General features: G+C 50.7%; 1 protein-coding gene across 1 annotated transcript in view; it reads left to right on the top strand.

Moving 5' to 3' along the window:
* Window positions 1–23,246, top strand: part of EFCAB8 (EF-hand calcium binding domain 8) — a 49,645-nt gene that overhangs the window by 4,884 nt on the left and 21,515 nt on the right. The window contains exons 3-14 of the mRNA XM_036229522.1: window positions 3,103–3,221; window positions 4,713–4,816; window positions 7,345–7,480; window positions 10,211–10,316; window positions 10,444–10,528; window positions 11,099–11,223; window positions 13,637–13,710; window positions 16,067–16,197; window positions 19,614–19,681; window positions 20,031–20,182; window positions 21,999–22,136; window positions 22,851–22,964. Of these exons, the coding sequence (XP_036085415.1) occupies window positions 3,103–3,221; window positions 4,713–4,816; window positions 7,345–7,480; window positions 10,211–10,316; window positions 10,444–10,528; window positions 11,099–11,223; window positions 13,637–13,710; window positions 16,067–16,197; window positions 19,614–19,681; window positions 20,031–20,182; window positions 21,999–22,136; window positions 22,851–22,964 (1,352 nt within the window). The remainder of the gene's footprint in view (window positions 1–3,102; window positions 3,222–4,712; window positions 4,817–7,344; window positions 7,481–10,210; window positions 10,317–10,443; window positions 10,529–11,098; window positions 11,224–13,636; window positions 13,711–16,066; window positions 16,198–19,613; window positions 19,682–20,030; window positions 20,183–21,998; window positions 22,137–22,850; window positions 22,965–23,246) is intronic.

The raw sequence follows: 23,246 nt of genomic DNA, 5'->3' as shown, positions 1-23,246 counted from the left end.
TTGTTTTCATTTTCGTGAGCTTGTGTGTGAGGAGCCTGAGGCTTTGCTTGCGTACATCAACAACGGGCCCAAATGGAGTGGTCTGGGCACCCCACACCACACGGAGCACCCCAGATACCAAAGTAAATGAAGAAAGGTGTGCGGCCATGCAGCACAGTGGCGGCGATCTCTGTGACAGTTCTAAGAAGGCAGGTTTACCCTCTCACAGAGCATCCTGGAGCCTGCGCTTATTTCTCCCTGGAGGGCAGAGGGGAGGCTAGGAAATAACATTTCTTTCCTTAAATATTTTCAATATAGTATTTATTTTTTTAAATGCTTACAAATAGGTACAAATACAGAGGCAAATAGTCCATAATCCTACCTCTAAGGCATTACAAAGAAAGAATGAGAAAGGAAGAGAAAGGGGTGGGAGTGGGGGTGGGAGGTGGTGGGGGCCCTTGGGAATAGACGTGTAAATGGTTAGAAACCTGCCTGGAAAGGTGAAGCAGGCTTTTCCCAGGAGATGGGGAGGAGGGCAGTTCCAGGCAGGAAATGGTATTATAGAAGAGGTACAGGGGTGCTTCTGCGCTAGAGAGAGTCGAGGGTGTCCTAGGAGCAGGGTGGGGAGCCAGGAGCCCATGGGGAGTGACTCAGGTCAGGAGGACCCTTGAACTCCAGCATTGGGGCATGTGAGGAGGTGACATGTGTAGACCTGTTTGAGAACAGTGTCATCGTGGTGAGGAGATTAGGTGGACTTGGAAGGCTGGGGATGGTAAGAGCCCAGGCTCTCTGTGCAGGTTCTACATTGGGAAGAGATTATAACAGAGAGGAGGGAAGGCTTCCGGTTTCAAATCACTGCTGTGCCGCCGTGTGTCCTTGGGCAGATCCCCAAACCTGTCAGTGCCTCTATGTCCTCATCTGTAAGATGGGGAGGACAGTGCCTCCATTCTAGGATCATAAGAGTCTGTGAGGATTTAGGAGGGTGGGCATTGAAACCCCTCCTCACATCTTCATCTTCAGCCCGGGTGACTAGGGGAGGTGACACCATTAGCAGAAATGGCAAAAGGGGAGCCAGTTTTGGGATAAAGATAAATTGGATTTTAAGCATGAATTGGTAGGGCCAGGGGGACACTTAGAAATAGAGTCAGGGACATGGGAGAGAAGTTCTCTCCTGAGAGGCAGAGATAGGTAAAGAGATGAGATCACTCAAGAGAGTGTGTGGTAAAGCAAGGGACAGTGACCGAAAGAGGCAGATGCCAAGAAACAGCCCGAAGGAGATGGAGCTGCCCAGGGAGGCAGGAGTGGCCAGTGGGTTTGCTCATAGGGCAGAGGCCCCAAGACAAGGTGAGGCACTGTCAGGTGTGGTTTGAGGTCACTGGTGGCTTAGTGGAGTGGGCTGGCAGAAGTCAGGGAGCCCCCCAGAAAGTTCCCTCCTGCCTAATCCTAGTAGTGACCTCCTCCCCAGGGAAGTGATATTTTCACATTCACGCTTTGAGAGCTTAATTAACCATGTGGTGCGAGCACTTTCATTCAGAGGCGATGGCTGGGTATCCTACCTGGCTCCCCCAGTGTGCATTTCCTTTCCAAAATACCTTTGTGTCTATTCTCTCACTTTTCTCAAACAAGCTTTTGATAAACTGTTTGTAAGAAGTATGTTAAAATAAAATGACAGTGAACAATATATACGGCTTCTTAAACAACTGTGAAAGGACTTGATTCCTAGAGCATCCTCACGAGGAGTTTGTCCATTAAATGCTTGCCGAAGGCCCTTTGACTCCCAGCTCTCTCCCGAGGGGAAGGTCTCGTGCTCACGGATGTTCATGTTATACTTTATACATGGAAAGACCATGAAGTGCCACACAAAATGCATAAGCCTCTTGGCTATAGCTTAAGATAAGCGAGACGGGTCCTTCTTTAAGCAGAATGTGTTTTGTTCAGGCTTTCATTTGTTCCTTAATCTGGCAATAAATAACAATAATCGTGGCTGTAGCACCGTGCTGGGTGTTTTATGAGGAACCTAGTGTGGAGTAAAAGCAGGACCTCCGGGGCGAAGTTGCTGGAATCAGCTTCGGGCGCCACCACTTCGCAGACATGTGACGTTGGACATACAACCTCACCTCACAGTGCTACAGTTACCTCGCAAGCCCCTTCTCATTAGGTAATCAGTATGAATACACACAGATGAGACTGGCACCCGGTATCATCATCGCCATCACACCTTAAAGCTGACAGAAACACTCGGGGGGACCCAGTCTGGAAGGGACAGACTCAGCCTTGCACACCCAGAGCTCACAGGCTGGAGCAGTGATGAGGAATGTCAGAGGACGGTGGAGTCAGGTGTGGGGGTGGGTGGACTCGTCTGATAGTCCCCAGGAAGGCCTTCCTGTGCGGGGAACCAGACGATGTTAAGGCCCTCAGTGGGAGCGAGCTCAGCGTTGTGAGCAACCATGCGGGGACTTCATGGCTGGGCACAGTGATGTGAGATGAGAATGAGAGGAACCAGATAACGCATGGCCTTCAGGCCGTGGTGAGGGCTCCAAATACTTGGAGGGGGTTTTAGAAGCACTTTATTATTAAAAAAAAAAAAAATCTAGACAGGATTATTGGCCCATTTGTAGACAGAGTCCCTTAGAACCACAAACCCAGCACGGAGAGAATGTTTTATCCTTGCCTTTTTCTTCCCTTCCCTCCCCTTCTCATCTTTCCCTCCTGCCAAAGTTTGTATTTGAATTGCCTTTAAAAGATGTCCTTCACCTCTCCCTTTATATGTTTGAATTTATGTCTCTGTTGCATTATTTACTTTTTTTTTTTTTTAAGTTCTCATCAGTTTTCTTTGTCTCGGTGCCTAGTCTGTCTTATTTGTTCAGAAATGGAATCCGATCTTTTTTTTAGCAAACCTCACTTCCCACCACTACTGTGGGGCCGACACAGTGCTTGTAAGTGGAAGGCATGCCAAAAGTATTTGTGGAGTGGTTGAATGTTGAATAGATGATGAGAAAGATAGCAAGGCAACCTGCTCTTCTGTGTGTTCCCCCGCTCAGCGCCCACACACCATAGAACACTGGCCGGGAGCGGGGCTGAATAAGTCGTGACGAAGTGGATGATGTTCTTTCTTTTCTGAAGCCCTGGACATGAAGACTTTCGTTAAGTCCATGAAGAAGATTCTGATTGATATATCAGACGAGATGTTAGAAGTAATGTTCTTGAAGGTGGACATAGAGTGCAATGGCTTCATCACCTGGGTGAGGAGGGCGCCCCTGCTGCCTCAGGTAGCTGGAGGGAGGCTGGAGGGTACAGGCCTGGGCTGGTCAGTGGAGCTGGTCATATGGAAGGTTGAAGATGGGGGCAGTCACAACATCAGAAAGCCTTCTATGGATTCTGGGGTACATGCTGGGTAGAAGGAGCCCTCAGAGTCTTTAGGGAGCCCTTCTGAGATATTTTGTGGGATCATTGCAGCTTATTCCCCTCCTGGAGTTCAGGAGCATGTATGGCAAATGTCAGTGGCCCCTGCATGAGATGGACCGAGTGCCCAGCAGTGAGCAGCGACCCCCCCGCCCCATGCCACCTGCCATGTGGCTGTTCTGCATACCAGCCTCCAATCCAGCATAGGGGTTTCCAGCCAGTGCTACAACCATCTCATGGCCCTTTATGGTCATTCAGGAAAAGGCAAATCTGGGCTATTAAATCCAAAAATGTCAGGTTTTAGAATGTATTCATAACAATGTCTTTTTTCCTGATTCTAAATGTTCTACAAAGAGCATATACTGTTCAGCATTTAAGAATTCACAATACAGATAAATACAAAAAAAATAGCCTGCCACACTGATGTCGTGATGATGACAGTGATAACTAGCATTTACACCGGCATCGTGCTAAGCACTTAATGCATTATTTTACTTAAGCCTCATAGGAATCCCATGGGTGGGTGCTGTTGTTTACCTCCACTTGACAGATTGGGAAATTGAGGCACAGAAAAGTTAAGAACCTTGCCTAGGGTTATAGAACTAGTTAGCAGGTGAGCCTGTCTCAGACCTGGGGAGTTTGCTTCAAGAGCCCGTGTATCAACTGCTCTCTCATACCTATCATACATTCTGTTTGGGGTTTTTTTCCTTTTATTTCACTTAATATTCTATAATAAACATACTTCCATCATTCTCTGCCATTGACACAATGATCTTTCTTAATAACTCCCTATTTTTTGTTATAGCTTCACCTGGTGGCCCATTTTGGCCTTGGCCATCTTTTCATGAAGCTGATCAGTAGAGTCTATAGTTGCCCTGCTGGGCTGGCATATGGATCCTCTCCTGCCGTTAACTCGATATTTGAGCTGGGGCAACATATCAATATGTATATGGGCACAGTCTTATTATTCATAAAGTGGGGTGAATAAAGAGATTCGGATGAGACAGCAGATGTAGAAACGATGTAAAGATGTATCTAACATGACAGAAATGCATAGGGCGGGAAGCTAATGCCTTAAGGCAGGAGGTGCTGCTGCGCTGTCTTCATATACACTTGGCAGTAGGCCCTTCACCCAATCCAGATCTGAGAACAGCTCTGTTGCTTGGCTGCTTCCTTTGGCAGCCTCGGGGGGCTGGCTCCCGGAGCTCCTTGGAAGGGGCTGGAAGAGAGTGGGGAGGACACTGGAAGCCAGGCTTGGGTTCCCAAAGCCCAGTGCTCAGACTGCTGGCCCAATGCCTTCCCTCCTTGTGTTTTGTTTCTTCTGGAGGCAGCAGAACTTTGTGGACCACATGATTCGTGAGTTCCGAGGAAAGGAGTTAATGATGAAGAGCCAGTACCACCTGCGCTTCCACCTGCCCATGAGGATCATCCCCCTGTAAGGAGCCTCCCCCTGGACCAAAGGGGTGTGTCTGAACAAGGCTGCTCTGGCCCTGCTGCAACACCCCTTCCAACATCCCTGAGCCCCTCTTTGTGGGGGCCACCAAGGTCCAGTACCAGACCTGGTGCTTGTTGTCCTTTGACTCCTCTCAGCCTCTGTAGGTGGGTGTGATCATTAGGTAGGTGATTTGTCCCCATTTTACAGATGAGGAAACCGAGGCTTGGAGAACTCAAACAGAGGTGGTGGGGTTGCTCTGTGCGCCCCTCCCAGTCTCTACTCCCATGACATTGCTCCTCCTGCTTCCTCTTGTGGCCAGTTCTGAGTGGGTCTGGCAGTTTCATGCACAGGGACAGGGCTTTCCCTTGAGATGACAGGGAGTAAGAGCCATTGCAGGAAACTGATCTTTGAGCCCATCCCAGGCCTCAGGAGTGGGCCTCTCCACCATTCCTGGAGCACACAGCTCTATCCCTGCCTTGACTTCTTGACCCTGCCTGCTTGCTCTTCTTTGCGGCTCCAATCCCCTAAGCCCTCTGGATGTTCTCTTCACCCTCTCTCGGTGCCATAACCCTATTTGCCCCCACCACTCAAAACACTCTAAGAATGAGGAGCATCCCAGTGGTTCGGGCCTGCTGGCCATGGCCTGTGGAGCTGGGCAGCCCATAGGCCCCTGACTCCCTTACTGGAGCTCACTTTGGGCTTGAGCACCAACTGCCTGCTGCAGGCGGCCAGGGCCAGGAGTAAGGTCCTGTGGTACTAGGTATTGTGCCTGACATTTGTGGCCTGGTTAGGAAGGGCTATGGTGGGTCTGCCCTTAGGGGATCACACACACAGCATTTCATGGGAAGCACCACAAACTAAAAGGCAGTCCCTGCCCTCAGAAGCCTGGAGTTTGATAGAGAAGATGGTTTAAATGAAAACTGTGAAAGGGTAACTTAAAAAAAAAAATTCGTCAAAATTTAATTGAGGAATAACCAATAAATATAAATGACGAAAGATTTTATAATCATAAATTTTGACAAGGAAACTTTGCTTGATGTAGCCAAGCCTTCGCTGGTCTATTTCCTTGGGACATTTAGATTCCCAAGAGTGCTTAAAGGGCCTGAACCCAAAATGTCAAGAAGCTTACCCTTATATTCTCCTATTTATTTGCTCAACGTACAAACCCAGAGAACATTTCCAGCTTGGTGGAGAAAATAGCCAAATAACATTGAATAACTTTCATGAAAGGGTAGCTTTTAAAGGTTCACTGGCCTGTACTGAGCCTGCATCCAGCTCACCAAATGCATCATCTCCTTGATCCCACTGCAGTCCTAGGAGGTGGAGGTGCTGTCGTCATGTAGATGAGGAAACCAAGACCTCATGAGGTCACAGTTTCTAGGGCTCGCCTCGTTCACAGCTCTCACCTGTCATGTCTATTCCTCACAGTCTCTTGGTCCTGACAGGCAGAATTGGAGGTGACGACAAGGGGTGACTGAGAATATTCATCAGGATCTGGAGAGGGCTGTGGGGTGAGGGCAGGAGAGAGAGGACAGCTGCGTCCAGATACACGTCTCTCTTCTTTAGAGATTGTAATGCAGTAGAATTTCGCAGTAACTGGGTGATTCTTAAGCCACAGGTGACATCATTTAGACAGAGCTCTGGCTGGAGTAGGGATCAAGGTTCCAGTTCCAGCTCTGCTGGTAACCAGGACATAACTCAAAGCAAATGTTTATGCCCCTGTTCCCTGTAAGGTGAAGTAACATTAATTACCTGCCCTGTTGGGGCCCAGAGGTGTGGGCACATCAGATGGGAGAGTGTGCTCTGTCAGGAAGTCAAAATACTGGTGCCCTTTAATTGCCAGATAGCTGGCTTAGCCAACTTTGGGGCAGGAAAGAAGCCCCAATGCTGGAAGGTAGCGTTGAAGCTTGCTGGGAAGACTGGATGCAGCTGCCCGCAAGGCCAGGCCTGCCCTAGGAACTGTTTGCTGTGCTCAGGGCATGCGTGTCCTTGGAGATGAAGAGTCATGTGCATGGGACCCTGATTTCTCATCGCCTCCTTATCTCCTTTTCTCTCATTCTTGGACCCTGTTCCCCTTTCTACCCTGGAGCACTAGAGCCGTTGTTGGGGTCAGTGTCATTTCACAGTTTCCAGTCACAAGTCCCACTTCGCTTGCCTTCTGTGGGCCATTTTTCCAATAAAAGGTTTGCAGAAGACCTCTGTTCTCTGTCTCATCTGACCCATCCCATCATGAGGAAGCTGACTGGCTATTTCACAGAACAAGCTTGCTGCTTTAGCAGCCCTGTCTCATACCAGCATCATACTTGGGTCTCTTCTTTTTCGCTGCTGTTGAAAATGGCAGCAGTCCACTTGGAAAAGGGGCAGAGTCTCACGTCTCACAGAGCCTGCTAGAGTTTCTCAGTGGCGTGTGTCTGTGTCTGTGCACGCCTGCATGCATGTGAGCAAAGCCCCTCCTGCTTGCTCTGTCCTCCCTCCTCTGCGTCTTTGTTCTGTTTTTGTTTGGGCCCTTCTCTCATTGCGTCCCACAGGAATCACGGATGTGAGGTCATAAAAGTGGAGTTTTTAATCCAGCGTTTCAAGAAGTTTGGGCATTTCCTCACTGTCACCAAGGATGGGATCCTGCAGTTCTGGTCAGAGTCCTTCGTGCTGGTCGACTCCTTTAAGGTGAGTGGGATCCACATGTGGAGCGTACATGGGATGGGTCAGAGAGCCTCTGCCTTTGCACCAGGGACCCAAGCAGTCTCCCTCTGGGGTCTGTCAGCTTGCATGTGCAGTCACAGCCCCAGGGTTGAGGTTCTGGCTTTACCATAGGACCGTGAGCCTCACATTTCTCCTCTGTAAGCAGGATTCCACCTCGATGTCCATTCCACAGACACCTCAAACCCAGTTTGTTCTAACTGGATGTCACTGTAGGCATCCCTGCCAGGCTTACTTCCCCTGCGCCCTCATCTTAGTGAATGGCATCTTCGTCCACCAAGGTTCCCGTGCTGGATAGAGATCAGCCTCTCTTCCTTTCCTTGTCACACCCACTCCATCACCAACTCCTGCTGATTCAAATCCTTTGCCTGCACCAGGTGGGAAATCACAGTGGTTGTGAGCATGGACGCTGGAGCCTGGCCTCCCGGCTTAGAATCCCAACTGTGCCACCTTCCAGCTCTGTGACTTTGGACAAGTTACTACAGAACTCTATGCCTCAGTTTCCTTATCTGTCACATGGAGTAGTAATAGTACCCCCTCACAGGGCATAATACATGCATGGTGCTTGGAGTACAGCAGGGCACACAGCTCGTACCCAAGAACAGGGGACATCATTACTGTCTTTGTGCCATCAGTTCCTGGCCAAGTGCAATGAGTGATAAAACACTCAGGCATATCCGCTGTGTACTTGCGTTGCCAGACTAATCCAGAATCCTCCAGCAAATGAGGAAGGCAGAGCTCTTCAGAGAAGAAAGGTTTTTCGAGATGCTGCCAGCAATGAAGGCTTTTACCAGCACTTTGTAACAGCAGAGTGTTTCGTGGTTGCATCAGGCGTCATGCCTTGGAGCGGAGGGTTCCGCATGGTCCCTTCGTTCCGTTCCCCACCCCAGTTGCGTCGGGAGGAAACTACAGTCTGGGGAGGTCTGGTGACTCTCCTGGGTGCACTCAGTAGCCCAGGACCAAGAGAGGTTCACACATGTTCCTGAGGCCATGTTTCTGGCACATGCCACCCTCTTTCTCTCTGTATTTACTGGGCAGGGGTACATATTATAGCCTGAGCTCTTGGTTGTGGCTGCTACATGGTCACCTCAGTGCCCCTCAAGGGCCAAAGCCCAGGAGGGCTGAGGAGGATGGATGGAGGCTCCCCCAGAAGGCCCAGAAGACCTGGGCATTCTTCCTTGAGGGGCTGCTTTGACAAGTAGATGTCAATAGTGAGCTCCAGGCACCATCCTTGACCATCTGCTGCACACCCACAGTCATGCAGATGGAAAGCCCTGGAGTTTGGGGCTGCGTCAGGGCTTCACCTACTAGCTATGCAATCTTGGGCAAGTCACTGAAACTCCCTAGGGCTCTAGGTTTCTCTTCTGAACATGGGGGTGATGGGTGTTACTGTAATCTCCCTTGTGTGTGAGTTAGACCCAGCTCTGAGTGAGAGCGGGGCCTCAGGGGAGACCCTGGTCCATTGTCTTCACTGCCCCAGCCATTAGTGCAGGCCTCCGCTCTGAGTTCTCATGGAACAGTCTGCTCCCTGCCCCTGCCTTCACCATACCTTCTAAATATCCCCCTAAAACCTCCCATCCCTTATTTTTTTAGATCAAACCTGTGGCACTGTTCAGGGAATAAAATACAAGTTAGCCATCCCTAAGTCATCTCCCACCTTCGCCCACCCAAGCCTCCTCTTTCCCTGGACATAGCTGCTTATTTCTGTGGATATGCCTTTGCTCATGGCATCCCCCTCCTGGAGGGCCATTTCAAATTCTGTCTGTGTAAAATTTTGGATGAGGCTGGCACCATAGCACGGAAGGGCGCCCATTCTCGCCAAGCTCCTACCGAGTGCTGGGCAGCACCCCAGCGGCTTTAGCTGTCACGATTCCATTCATTCCTCACAACCCAGCAGGATGTGACACCAGCAGATGATAAACAAGATTCCAGCAAAACAAATAAAATGAATACAATGTTATATGTCAATTATATTGCAGTAAAACTGGGCAGGGGGGAAACTCAGGCATATAGAAGTACAGACAGGAGAAAGTCAGTCTCTCTTCCCCAGACCCTAATTCCTCTCCCTGGAGGCAACTACTGTAGCTACTTTTGGGGTACTCTTCCATGGATAGCCTGTACATACATCCCAACTTTCTTTTTAAATATACAAATGGCAGCACATTATAATGCTGCTTTTCACCCTGCTTTTTCACTTAACAATGGATCTTGGCAACTTTTCTTCATGGGTAAGTACATAGCTCCTTCACTGTTAATGCCTGGGCGGTGTCCCCAGGTAAGCCGTCCTTCCCAGGTGGGCTCTGGCCTGTTGCCGTCACAGCCGTGAGCAGCACCTGCCCTTGTGTGTACTTCCCTGTGAGTACCTGCAAACATATCCATAAACGTGTCTTGGAAATGGATCCTGGGATCACCATCAATGCACATTTAAAACTGTGATGAGCTTGGCAAAGTGCTCTAAAAAGGGGTTGTGAAGTAATTGGTTCTTTAGGTCCATTTTACAGATGTGGAAACTGAGACTCAGAGGGAGAGGTTAGGGATTTTATCCAAGGCTCTATCAGTAGCTCGAGGTTGCATTGTGTTTCATACTAGGTCTTTGCCAGGGCCTTGAGTAGAAGCAGAGGGTTCACGGGAACCCTGTGTTCCTGGTGTGCTCTCCTGGGTGAGCCTCCAGGTCTTCTCTGCTTTTCCTCTGGTCAGCTTAACCAGATTCCGCCTCTCCACAACCAGCAGATGTGGGTCATCGACATGGTGTGTCTCCACAACATGAACCTGGTTGCCATTGCATCTACTGACCAGAAGATAGGTGAGCCCCTGGCGGCTGCCCTGGCCTGCTCTCGGCCTTTGGGAGTCATGCATTTATTTGCACTTGGAGAGATCTGTCCTTGAGCCGGCTGTGAGCATGGATTGCCTCTCCTTCTGTCTCTTCCCAGAGTTCTTTGATATTGGTAACCATAAATGTGTCCGGGCCTTCACCTTCATTGACCTGGACAGCTGTGTCCTGGTCATGGACTACTGGTGAGTGTCATGGGAGATCAGTGAAGGTTGTGGCAGTGGCCACATCACTTGGTGGGGTCAGGACACCCAGAAAGCCTCTCTCTGAAGGCAGCCCTGGATTCCCACCCTGTGTGACTGTGTCCCCTCCCCCTCGAGCTGCTTCTCTATTGGGGTCACCTCTCACAGTCACTCAGCCCTCAGAGTCATTGTCGGCCCCTCTTCCTCTCCCTTCCCAGCCTAGTCAGTTCTCAAACCCCGGCAGAGGCTTGTCCTGTCATGGCTGAGGACTCTGGGAATGTCATGGTCCATCAGTAGGGTGACTTGACAAAGAGCAGCTGGAGGACCAAAAATTTGTTTATTTCGTTTTTAAAAAATATTGATTTCTTTTGGGCCTGGTTTACCAGTGGTCTTGACCTGGGTGGCTGGGCCCACGTTTGTCAGCTGTTGCAGGCAAGGCCGAAAAGCAGTGTGGGAACTGCCCTCCCTCCGCAGGCAGATGGAGGTGTCAGAGGCCGGGGGGGAAGAAGTGGAGGACTGTACCTGGGTGTGCCCAGCTGACTCCATGGCCTCTTCTGTCTCTGTCTTTTCCAGGTCCGACTATCTCAGGGGTGTGTTCTGCTTTGGGGACACCAAAGGCAATGTCATCGTCTTCACCTCTGAAAATGTGGTCAACGGGTTGTTCAACCCCCGAATCCTCCCCAGGACCTCCAAATGGGGTAGCTAAGATGCTGGGGAAGTGGGGGAAATGACTCTGCCCTGGGGTGCTCTTCCCTCTCCCCACCCCTTTGCTTAAGAGCTCCTGGGAGGGCTGGCTCTATTCAGAAGTTCAGGCAGGAGAGTAGCCACATGCTCAGCCTGTGGGGAGATGGGGGTGACAGCAGGAGACAAAAGGGGACTGAGGAGACAGCAATCTCTCTGAAGGTGGGTAGTCGTGTAGGTAAGGGCCAGGGAGGATGGGGCTTCAGGATCATCCTCACCTCAGGGAGACTAAACTTCTGCCAACTGTGTGACCCTGGGGAAGTCACTCACCTTCTCTGGGCCTTGGAATGATGATGCTAACTCCCTCTATGGTTGTGAGGAGGGTTCTGCTCTCCTCATCTATGAGCTGTCTTTGGGTGGGTAGGGTTGGCGTAGAGGCTGCCCCGAAAGTGGGCTCTGTGGAGTCTGGCTCCACACAAACATGAATAAGCACAGTGACATGTGCTGAGCACTTTGGGTGCATGACCTCCTACAAACCCCACCCATTGCTAGTAGGGAGCTGCTGTTGTCACAGCCCATTAAGAGAAGAGGAGCAGAGGTTTAGAAGGGTGAAGCATTTGCATAGGGCCCACAGTGGCTAAGCGGCAGCTGAGATCTGAGGCAAGCAGCCTGCCCCAGAGTCTGCATTTGAATCACTTACTGGGCTGTCTGTCTGCCAAACTGACTAAATGCTGAAGGATGCTGTTTGGGGATGCTCTGGCACGGGGCATTAGATCCTGAGTTCCTAGGGCCTAGGGCAGTTGGGGAGTCAGTCATCTGATGTGGCCTGTGTTCAAGATCAAACCATCAATGCAGTGTTGGGCCTCCAGTCTGTCCCAATGCATCTAGAGGAAGCCGAGGCAAACAGGGGCCCCAGCCCACAGAAATACTGACCCCTCCATCCAGGATTCCAGAGCAGCTCCTTAGGCTTCCAGTCTGTTTCTGAGGAGGACACTCCGGGGGCTCCTAGGCCGTGGTGACACCTCCTGACAAGCTTGTTGGGGCAGCATCTCTCACTGGCCGGATAGAAAATGGATCCTGCCCTGGACATAGCAGTGGGCTGGTGCCCGGCTGAGTCCTTGCCTCATCAGCTTCTGCCTCTGGTGCCTGTCCTGGTCACTCTGTGCCACCCTAGGAATTGGCACGGTAGGGAGGTTGTGGTGGTCCGTGAGCTGAGTGGTGGGTCAGAAGTTGGAGAAGTAGCAGAAGAAGCTGGGGTTGGACTGGAGTCCTTCCATGCCACGTACTGACCGAAGGCTGGGGACAAACATAAAGGTGGGCTCAGCAGCGTGTTGACTTGGGAAGAGTTGGAAAGACTCGCTCTGTGTGACGTCAGGCTAGTTGTTTAACCTCTGTGCGCCTTGGTTCCCTCATTCAAATAGGAATGAGCATGCTCAGTTCATGTCTTTGCTATAAGATGAAAGGAGAGCTCACAGTGTAAGGCACTTAAGTGACAAGTGACTGCTTACCCGGCCTCCCAGCCTAGTGGGCGCAGCAGGCAGGCTGACATGCTAACAGCCCAGCCCAGAACTTAGCTTCCCCGCTCCTGTGCCCATGCAGAGCCCTCCCCACTTTAGTGACGTGAGTAACACTGCACCGCCTGGGACTTCCTTTTCAAGCTTCCTCCAAGTTGTGGCTGGTGACTTTGCAGCAGTAAAATGCTTGACATAAGACCCCAGATCTCCCCTCTCTATTCTCCATTTTACCTGGCAGTTTCTCAGGCTACCTCCTTAAACCCTGCTTTGCAGGTAGAATCCTGCTTGTCCCCTGGCTCCACCTGTCTGTGCTTCATCAGGGGCCTGAGAGTGCTTCCCTCGGAGGCCCCTCAGCCGCCTGTCATGGGAGGTGTCAGCGGCCAGGAGACTCTAAGCTCCATAAGGGCAAGGATGTGCCCAGTGCCATTGACTCTGACATGCTTGTTTTATGATGCATGTATGAAATTTTCTTTGGAACTTGTGTTCCCTGGACAAGGGGTCATGTAATTTGACACGTGACAGCAAACTCCCAAATGATTATTTTCATAATGAATGGAGCCTAGGGTCCCAGTGCATTCACCACTGCAGCAAAGTTGGAGGTCCCCGGTGGAGAATCAGCTGGTCTAGATTGTAGCAGCTGGCGAGGGTGAGGGGCCTGGAAATCTGGTTCCAGCTCTGCCATGAGCTGATACGAGAACTTTGAGCAGTGGCGTTAATCGGCTAGGTCTGTTTTCTTGTTGCTGTGTTCACCCCACTCATCTCATCAGGACACATGAGGCTTGAACTAGTATTTGGATGGAAAAGCCTTTTGAGATGCATGAGAGTTGCGAACCAACTCAAGGTGTCTCCTGAGGTTTTGCTCATCTGGCAAAGGGGGAGAACTGGTGACATGGACTTCGGTTTTCTTCTCTGTCAGATACCTGGATCATTGTTTCCACGCGGAAGCTCTTAAATGAGAAGTCCCCTTTGCACAGAAGTTACCGGCTGAAGGTAAATTATAGCTTTCCTTGGCCTGTTACGTAGTAATTGTCTGTACATAGACCCCCTAAAAAATAAATGCGAGAGCGGATTCGCCCCTGGGTTCAGTCTCAGGCCTTGGGGCTTCGTCCCTGGGAACCGGGTGGAAGCAGCCGTTGATCTCCCAGCTCTCTCCGTATCTCAGGTGTGGCTCTCTCACTGCTTTCATTGTTCAGCCCTGGTCCCTGCCGACACCACCTCTCTCCTGGATGGCTACCAGCTGTTTCCCTATGTCCTTTCTCCCTTCAAAGCTTTCTCCATTCTGCAGCCAGAGGAATTACGAGGTGAAAATATAGTCATGTCACTCTTTTGCTCACAATCCTCCAGTAGCTTCTCTCTGAAACACACTAGGTCCTTTTTCGCCTCAGGGCCTTAACACATGCCGTTCCTTCAGGCTGCCATGCTCCTCCTCCAGGTACCTGGATGCCCTCCTCTCTGCTTCCTCCAAGTCCCTAACCCCACCCGGAACAGCCCTGCTGCCTGCCTCTGCCTTTATCCCTTCACCCTGTGATTCTTATGGGATTCTGACACCAACAATGTGTTTCTTCTCCTGTACTACCCTGGAATTCTCCAGCATGAACCGTTCAACTCAGTGTCAGTTCCTACAGGTTAAGGGACAGTTCCACAAGACTATTTCTCACTTCAGATACCAGTCATACGTCCAGGTTTTTACTTGTGCTTCTGACCAACGGCTATAGAAGGGAGGTTCTCACCATCCCATCCCTCCTTGGGTTTGATTGATTTACTAGAGCAGCTCACAGAACTCAGAAACATTTTACTTACTAGATTATGGATTATATTATAAAAAGGAACAGCCAGACGGAAGAGATGCACAGGGCAAGGTATGTGGGAAGGCACTTGGAGCTTCTGTGTCTCTGCCCTAATCTCCATGTGTTCATCAACCTGGATGCTCTCTGAACTTTTTATGGAGGCCTCATTACATGGGCCTGATTGATGAACTCATTGGTGACCGAATTTAACTTCCAGCTCCTCTCCTATTCCTGGACTGAAAGTTTCAGTTCTCCAGTTACATGGCTGGCTCCCCTGGTGACCAGCCCCCATCCTTAGGTGCTTTTCAAAAGTCACCTCCTTAACATGAACTCGGTTGTGGGTGAGAAGGGCTTGTTATGAATATGAAGACACCATTATAGCTCTTATTGCATAGGAAATTTTCCAGGATTTTAGGAGCTCCGTGACAGAATTGGGGACGAAGATCAAACATATATTTCTTATTATAAATCACAATATCATACCTTTGTACTGTCACCAATATTGACACTTTTGTATTTTCTATCCATTGGTTCCTTGTCCTGTCACTCTCATGAGATTGACAGCTCCTTGAGGACAGGCACTTAGCATTTCCTATTTTCTGTTCTATCTCTTGTGCCTGGGCCTTGGTGGGCTTCCCGGACATTTGTTGAACAAATGAATGAATCTGACACTCAGGGAAGTCTGAGTCAGGTGGTCCGGCATGCTCCTACATGCTTCTTTTTTGAGCAGGTGGGGTTGTTCGGGCCCTGGGAGCCTCTCGGGAAGAGTCACACACTAGTACTTCTTTTTTTGTGTGTTCCATGGAAATCTTTTCTTGGGCTTGGTTTCCCTGTAGGTTGCTAAGTGTCCCAGGTTCCATTCAGTGCCTCGGATTGGAGCCTTCTCTGTGATACTCAGTGAGACAGTGCATGTAAAACCTAGCTCAGTGCCTGATGACCCCTCCAACTCACTTCCTCCAGTCTTGTCCCAGGGAGGAAAATCACTGGATTGGGAGGCCAAGCACGAGGTCTGATCACAGTCCTAGAGCCAGAGAATTCAGAGGCTGTCCAGCCGGGCCACCCCCTTCACTTGTAGATCTCAGCCTTTGTTGCCCAAGTTGCACCAGATAACGTTCTCATGTACTCCACACCATGTCCTGACAAATATGGAGGGCAGTGGTGGGGACAGTAAGCATAGGTTATTCTGTGGTGGGGCTCCTGTGGGTAACGGACCGTGGGCTACACACACTCTAATCTATCCCTTCTCCTACTGTAGGATAGAGCAACAGGTAATATTAGTATGGTCCTGATTGCCTGTCCTCTAAGTTATAAATAAGAATTCATATGAGAGCAGGCTTGAGTGCTTTTGAGCCTGGCAAGTGATGGCTGCACACCCCTAGTCACAAGACCTGGGCTAGGGCTGCAGGCCATATCACTTTGTCAGAGCTGTGATCACTAGAAGGGCATTGGACTTAATGATCTCTAGGTCCCTCCAGCCCCAATGCCTGCCACATTCTGGGGGCTGGTTCTGAAAGTCTGTCATTGGGTCGAGTCTGCTACCATTGCTGCTCTCTTTCCAGGCTCTCCATTCCAACTGGTGTCAACAGGTCAAGTTCATTCCCCAGATGAATATGGTGGCCTCCTGTTCAGTCATTGACGACTCCTCTTTGGTGTTGACAATGTTGCCATCCAAAACTCCCAAGAACCCCAAGTAAGAAGCACCTTTCATCAGGCTAAGGCGGTGGGGCTGGGAAGGAGGTGAGCGGTGACAGTGCCTCAGAGGTCTGGCTTCACTTCAGTAGCATGTGGCCATCCCTGCCAGGGATGGGTTCACCTTGGGGACCTTTGGTGCTTCTAGTGGGGCATGGTGGGCTTTCGCTTGGAGCTGATTGGCTGAGGTTCTGCTCTGGTGGTAGTACTACCTCATACCTGTGATATGTGTTTCATTCAGCTTCTGGTTTCGTTGGGTATCACAGCAGGTGGCTATCAGTGTGATCACCTCCCTGTGGCCGTGAGGCCCTCTGCAGTCTGGCCCTGCTGCCTTTCTGATCACACCTTTCGCCTTCCTGCGGCAGCCGCACTGGCGCCTTTGTGCTGCAGGCATGCTCCTGCCCCAGGGCCTTTGCACTGCTCCTCTCTGCCTGGTATGCTCTTTCTTTAAAAAAAAAGTTTTTGTTTTAAAACATTTTTATTATGAAAAATTATAGAGAAAATAGTATACTACTTTAATATCATTAGTACATAGTCTAAGTTAATCTTTCTCCAAGTGCTTCAAAAATGCCTTTTTACAATTATTTGGAATTAGATATAAACAGGGTTCTAGGATGATTTCGAGCAGAGGAATGTTGAGGTCTGACGTGCAGGACTGACCGACTGGCTGCTCTGTGGCAAGTAGAATTATGTAGGCAGCAGTGAAGATGGGGACATCGCTGAGAATGCCATTGTCATAATTTAGGGAACATATGATGGTGGCCTGGAGCTGGCCAGTCGGTTGGAGATGAAGGGATCTGAGACATTCTGGGGGTAGGTTGGAGAATACACATGCGTGCACATACGCCTTTTCTTCCTGTCTGAATGCAGCGCACATACTGGACGGTAGATGGCACCTTTGACTGCTTGCTGGTTTCCCGGTTTTTGGCTGTGGCCTCTTAGGGCGTGGTCTCTGCAGCTGGGGCGTGGCATTGCTGACCCAAACTCCGCCTCTGGAGTTGGCCTCCGCCTCCAAGGCAGTGCGGGCTGGAGAGTCTGGTTTCCCAGCAGCCAGCTGAGCTGAGGGCTGCAAGTGATTGGAACCGGCAGTGAATCTGATGGAGGAGCCAGGGTCTAGGTGAAAGGGTCCTGTGCTGAGGGTGTGGACTGACTTACAGCATCTCCCCAGCCTCCCCGCTCTTTTCTCACTTCTGCCACCACCACCTGGTTGAAACCACCCTCGTCTACCACGTGAACGGCTTGCAGTGGCCTTCTTTGCTGTGTCCCTTCTGTCCTTCCAGGCCCTTTTGTGCACCGAAGCCATCCGCAGACCTGGCCGCTTTCAGCTGTCCTGTCAAAGCCACCTGTTGACTACCCTGCAGGACTTGCCATGATCTGTAGACGTCCTTCTCCCCATCTCTGTTCATTTACTTGCTCACGCTGCTTCCCTCTGGAAGGAAAGCTCCCTGAAGGCCAGGAGTCATGTCCACGCTCTGGTGATCCTGGCAGGGCACAGGAGCCAGTAACTCTTTGTCGAATGAATAAGTGAATCAGCCAGAAATAATTTCTGGTAACATTTTGTGACCGTTCCTCCAGAAAATTTCTCTGCATATATTTGCAGGGAGAAGGGCGTATCTGATCTGACAATAAATGAAATTTATGTATTCGATAGGTCTTCCTGAAATTTTGATTTGTCAAGGAATCCTGGCTATGGAGGGAAGAGCAGATTGGGAGAGAGCAAGACTGGAGGTTAAGCGGCCTGCTAGGCAGCTGACGGAGATGAAGCTGGGTGCTGAGGCCAGTGCCGTGGCGGGACGTGGGATTCGGGGTCTGGCCGGATAATGGCAGTGCAGGAGAGGGAGCCTCCAGGAGGACACCGGGGTAACAGGTGTAGGCCCCCAGGGAGGGGTGGACGAGTCAGTACAGAGGCAAGTTCAGTGTGTGTGTGGGGGGCGGGGTAGGCTGCATTAGAGGGCTGAGATGCCTACAATGGGGGCCTTTGAATTGAAATTAAAAAAAAAATTAAACTTATTGGGGTTACATTGGTTAGTGAGATTATATAAATTTCAGGTGTACAATTCTAGGATGCACCATCTGGATACTGCACTGCGTGCTCGCCGCCCAAGTCAGGTCTCCTTCCACCACCATGTCGTGTACTTGACCCCCTTTACCCTCTTTAACCTCTCCCACTCCTCTTCCCCTCTGGTAACCACCGTACTGTTGTCTGTGTCTGTGAGTTTTGTTTTTTGTTTTGTTTGTCTGTTGTTTTATATCCCACAAATGAATGAAATCATATGGTTCTTGTCCTTTTCCATTTGACTTATTTTGCTTAGCACGATATTCTCAAGATTTATCCATGTTGTCGCAAATGGGAGTATTTCACCTTTTCTTATGACCAAGTAGTAGTCCATTAAATGTATGTACCACATCTTTATCCATTCATCCATTGAAAGGCACTTAGATTGTTTCCAGGTGTTGCCTATTGTGAATAATGCTGCAGTGAATGTAGGGATACATATATCTTTATGAATAAATGTTTTTAAATTTTTTGGTTAGATACCCAAAAGAGGGTGAATTTTGAAGGGAGACTTTTGAGTAGAAGGAGCTGGCAGGGCAGAATGTGTGGATAATAGAGAACAGAATGTGCAAAGGCACTGAGCTTCCAGGGCTCTTGGGCCTATGAGGGCTGTTGGGCTTGACCTTCCCAGAAACCCTGCCCTGGTTACCCTGGCTCTTCTGAGCCCCATCCAGCCCTGCCACACCTCTTCCTTCCCTGGAGCTGAGCCTCCTGCCCAACCTGGCTCTGAATCCTGATCCCTTACCTTGCCAGCCATGTGGCCTTGGGCAAGCTCCTTAACTTCTCCTTTCCATGTCCTTATCATGGCACAGGCTGATGAAACTCTTCAGGGTTGTGTGAGGGGTCCAGGTGATGTACAAGACAGCACTTAAAACTGTGACTGACCAGCATGGAGAAGGGGCATGGTGCCCAGGAGCTTTTTTCTCTTCCTTCTGGCCCTGGAAATCCTTCCTTTTAAAAAAAATTTGTTGTTTTATTTGTGTTGTGGGTTGGGGGCAGGGAGGGGGGGACACCTATCCCACTAAAGTTGAGATGAAGATCAAGTGAGATTTGCCCTTGGAATGAGGCAAATGTATTACAACTGTAAGTAGTTGCCCCTGCATTAGGCTGCTCTTACCTATGGCGAGAGGTGGCCGCCTCCTCCAGGAGGTGGTGGTTTGGGGCTGAGACCCAAGGTCCTGATTCAGCTGCAGGGTGAGCCCCTGGCCGGGTTTCTGGGGCTGCTCTTCTCCTTGAGTGAAGAGGTAGTGAGTCTTCCAGCCTCCCCGCAGCCCTGTCTGTAGCTCCTCCCCTCCCCAGGCTCAGAGGCTCCCCTGATGACACCACTCCCAGCCCGCAGCCATCCCTCTTTGCTGTTGTAGGTTTTCAGTGCTGAATTTAAGAAAAGGGATTCTTTGCTTTGATTACTGCCCAGACAAGAATTTCCTGGGTAAGTAATCTTCATGTCACGCAGAAGCAGCTGGCCTGGCAGAACTGGGGTGAGGGCTGCTGGGAACGTGGGGAGCGTCAGGGCCGAGGAGAAAGCCCTGCAGCTTCTAGCCTCTTTCTGGCCTCCTCTCTTGCCACTCTGGTCCCCACTCATGGGCACCTGGGGTGGCATGGTGACAAATGCTCTGCTTGGCATGGTGGTGGAGGGGCCTGGGTGGGAGCAGCAGAGGAATGGATGGTAGCATAGCCCACCCTGCCATCTGCCAGGCTTGGCTGGGGTCTGAGGCCTGGCCTCAGGAGAAGGTCCTAGTGTGGGTCCTCGGTGGCTGATATTTATTTTTCGATTCTAGTGACTGGTGGCTATGACCCTGTCATCCGCCTGTGGAACCCCTTCTTCTCAAAAAAGCCTGTGTGGCTGATGAAGGGTCATCAGACCTCGGTGACGCACATCCTGGTGAACAGCAAGTGCAGCAGCATCCTCTTCAGCATCTCCAAGGACAAGGTGCTGCCTCGTGGGGACACCAGTTCCTGTTTCATGGCAGAGATGTGGGCCTTGGAATGATGACATAGCTTGGCCAGCCAGGGAGCCGGCAACTGGAAAAGCCTGAGGCCCAGGGGAACGATGTGACCTCCCTTTCCATGGTCTCACACCTGGCCTAAGGCCTAGAGGGAAGCGGCCCATGTGGAGTCACAATGAGCGGCCCGGTCCAGCAGAGCTGGCTTCACGGGTGCCCAGCCTCGCTGCTTGCTTTGTGGCCCTGGGCAAGGCCTTTCTCTTTTCTGAGTCTCAGTCTCCTCATCCACAGAATGAGTAGAGTGGTTTAGAGGAGACCTGGGGTAAAAGAGCAGTGTCACGTCTGGCACATAGTAGGTATACAGTACATGTGAGCTCTTCCCCTGCCCTCGCCCTCCCCTTAGACCCAACGGGTACCTCTCACTCTCCTAGTGACCCCTTCCCGACTGTCTTGGCTGTCAGGAACTAACTGGGACTTTCCTCAATGTCCAGGGATCCCCAACTCAGGGCCCCAGTCACTTTGCTCTTCTACAACTCTTGGTTCAGGGCACTGGGCTGCTCTGGCCAGTGTGCGGATGCAGCCATCGGTTCCAGGTGCCCTCCTTTAGGGGACAAATTTGGAGTCGGTAATTGGGAATTGGCAGACACCCTTCTGGTCACCCAGGCTACCCTTCCCAACATATCTTCACACTTGCTATCGTCTGGAATTTTCCTGGCAGCCCTGGGCATCATGGCCTCTGCTGAAGAATCAAGGCTGGAGCGGGGAAGGGGCAGGGAGGAGCTTGCTGAAGTTCTCATGGTCAGCGACGGGCAGAGCCAGGGTGTGGACTCCAAGATCATGCTTTTCCATCTGGCTGCCCATGTCTCTGAGTCATGAGCATCGTGGAAGGGCTTTCTTGAGGCCTTTCTAGGGACAATTCCTCAACATGGAATGCACTTGAGGGGGCTTGGTGGGCCTTTGAGGAACTTCACTCTCCCCCTACTCCCCTATATTTGACTCCCTTTACCCTGTCTACCTCTCCCCTCCTCCCCTACCTTCTACCCTCTGGTAACCACTACTCCATTGTCCATGTCCATGAGGCTCTGTTTGTCTTGTTCATTTGTTGCTTTTAGGTTTATATCCCATACATAAGTGATATAATGTGATTTTCTACTTTTCCAGTCTGGCTTATTTTGCTTAGCATGATTGTCTCGAGGTCCATCCATGTTGTCGCAAATGGCAGTATTTCATCTCTTCTTATGGCTGAGTAATATTCCATTGTGTATATATACTGTAGTTTCCTTAGCCAGTCATCTATCGTAGGACACTTTGGTTGCTTCCATGTCTGGGCCACTGTGAATAATGTTATGAACATCAGTGTGCAAATATCTTTTTAGATATGGGTTTTCAAGTCTTTGGGGTAAGTACCCAGTAGTGAGATTACTGAATCATAAGGTAGATCCATTCCTAGTGCTCTCTGTATCTTACCTGGCTTTGCTTGAGGAGGCTGGAGTGGGAGCTGTGAGGGTCTATAGGGTCACGTGCTGCCTTGCTTGGTCCTCCACCATTGAGCGCCCACTGCTTGAGCAGGGTAGAGGCCCTGGCGGAAGGCTGGGGGTGAGGGGAAGAGAGCCAGGCCTTGTTTTCTCATCTGAATGTGAGAACATCTCTGTCGTAGGGTCATGAACCATGGCAGACACTTAGCGCAGTGAGTGTTCTTTGGAAGTGCTCGTGCCGTGTGCCCCTGGCCCTGCTCACACCCCAAGGCCTCTGGTGCTAGCCGCACCCCACTCTCAGCCTCTTCGCCTGTTTTCTGCCTCTCAGAACATCCGCGTGTGGGACATGCAGGACTACATATGCCTCCAGTCCTTCTGCGGGAAGCTTTTTGCCTTGGGAAACTTCCCCATCACCAGCGCCTATTTCCACAAGAATGACAACACCCTCATCTGCAGTACCTATTCAGTGAGTGCTACGCAGGAAGGAGGTGGTGTCGTGGCTGCCTGTGGAGGGTGGCCACACTGGCAGGGGACACATATGTCAGCCTGTGCCCTCGGCTGGCCTCCCCAAGATGGCAGATTTCTTGAGGAGGGGGGTTTCGTATTAATCTCTGATGAATGCCAATGTTTGTTGAATTAAATAGATCTTTGAAGTTTATTTCTGGTCATCAAACATTATCAACTCCTTGCTCTTTGTTAGGAGCAGAGAATATATTAATTGGACACTGTCCCATCCCTTCAGGAACCTACGGTGGAGAGGAAAACAGATAATTTCAGTAGAAAATGCAATGTATTATGACGTAGACGTATGCTAGGTGCTTCATAGAGCACAAGGAAAGGATCCTTAGCCTATTCGGGGGTGGGGTAGTCAGGGAAGGCTTCCTGGAAGAGGGGACACAAGATCGAGGCTTTGTGCTTCTCAGAAGTTACAAGAGGGACCTTGGACTTTGGGGTTCTAGGAACAGTTGGGTTTGGGAGTCCCGATCTCAGGAAGTGGGGAGCCATTAAATAGGGGTAAAAGGTCTCAGCAGGCATGCTGAGGAGCCGAGGGGCCACGCTAGGCCAGCACACAGTCAGAGTGTGTTGACGTCTCAGTTTATTGGAAGTTTCTGCCTGGGGCCAGTCACTGAGGGCAGAGTCCTTTGGACTGTCCAGCTGTCTGCCTCTCTCCTTACTACAGATTGGGATCCTTAAAGGGTACATGGAGACCCAGGGGCCCGAGAAAACTGGGGAAAGGAGCACGACTTATGGCACACCCCCGTGTGCTGTCCACTACAGCAAGATTTTTAAGCAGGTGAGTGGGTTGGAGCTGGTCCCTGGGGCTGGCAGGAGTGCCGGGCGACATGGGGAAGGACCCAGACCTCCTGGTGTGTCCAGATTTAAGGGGCAGTCAGCTCAGGTGGAAGGGTGGTGTGGAACTCTCGCAGCTGTGATGGTGGTGGGGGCAGCAGCGTGTGGACGAGTAGTCCTGCCCAGGGGCTAGCCCGAGATGAAACTGGAGCCTACCACTCGGTCAGCAGATGTCTCGCTCCTCTGAGCCTGTGCACCCCTGGCAGCTGCCTCGGTTGGTTCTGGA

Source organism: Rousettus aegyptiacus, unplaced genomic scaffold, assembly GCF_014176215.1.
Source record: "Rousettus aegyptiacus isolate mRouAeg1 unplaced genomic scaffold, mRouAeg1.p scaffold_m13_p_12, whole genome shotgun sequence".
NCBI classification, from domain to species: Eukaryota; Metazoa; Chordata; class Mammalia; order Chiroptera; family Pteropodidae; genus Rousettus; species Rousettus aegyptiacus.
Note: the sequence above shows the minus strand (reverse complement) of the source record. Positions and strands in the feature narration are given on the sequence as shown.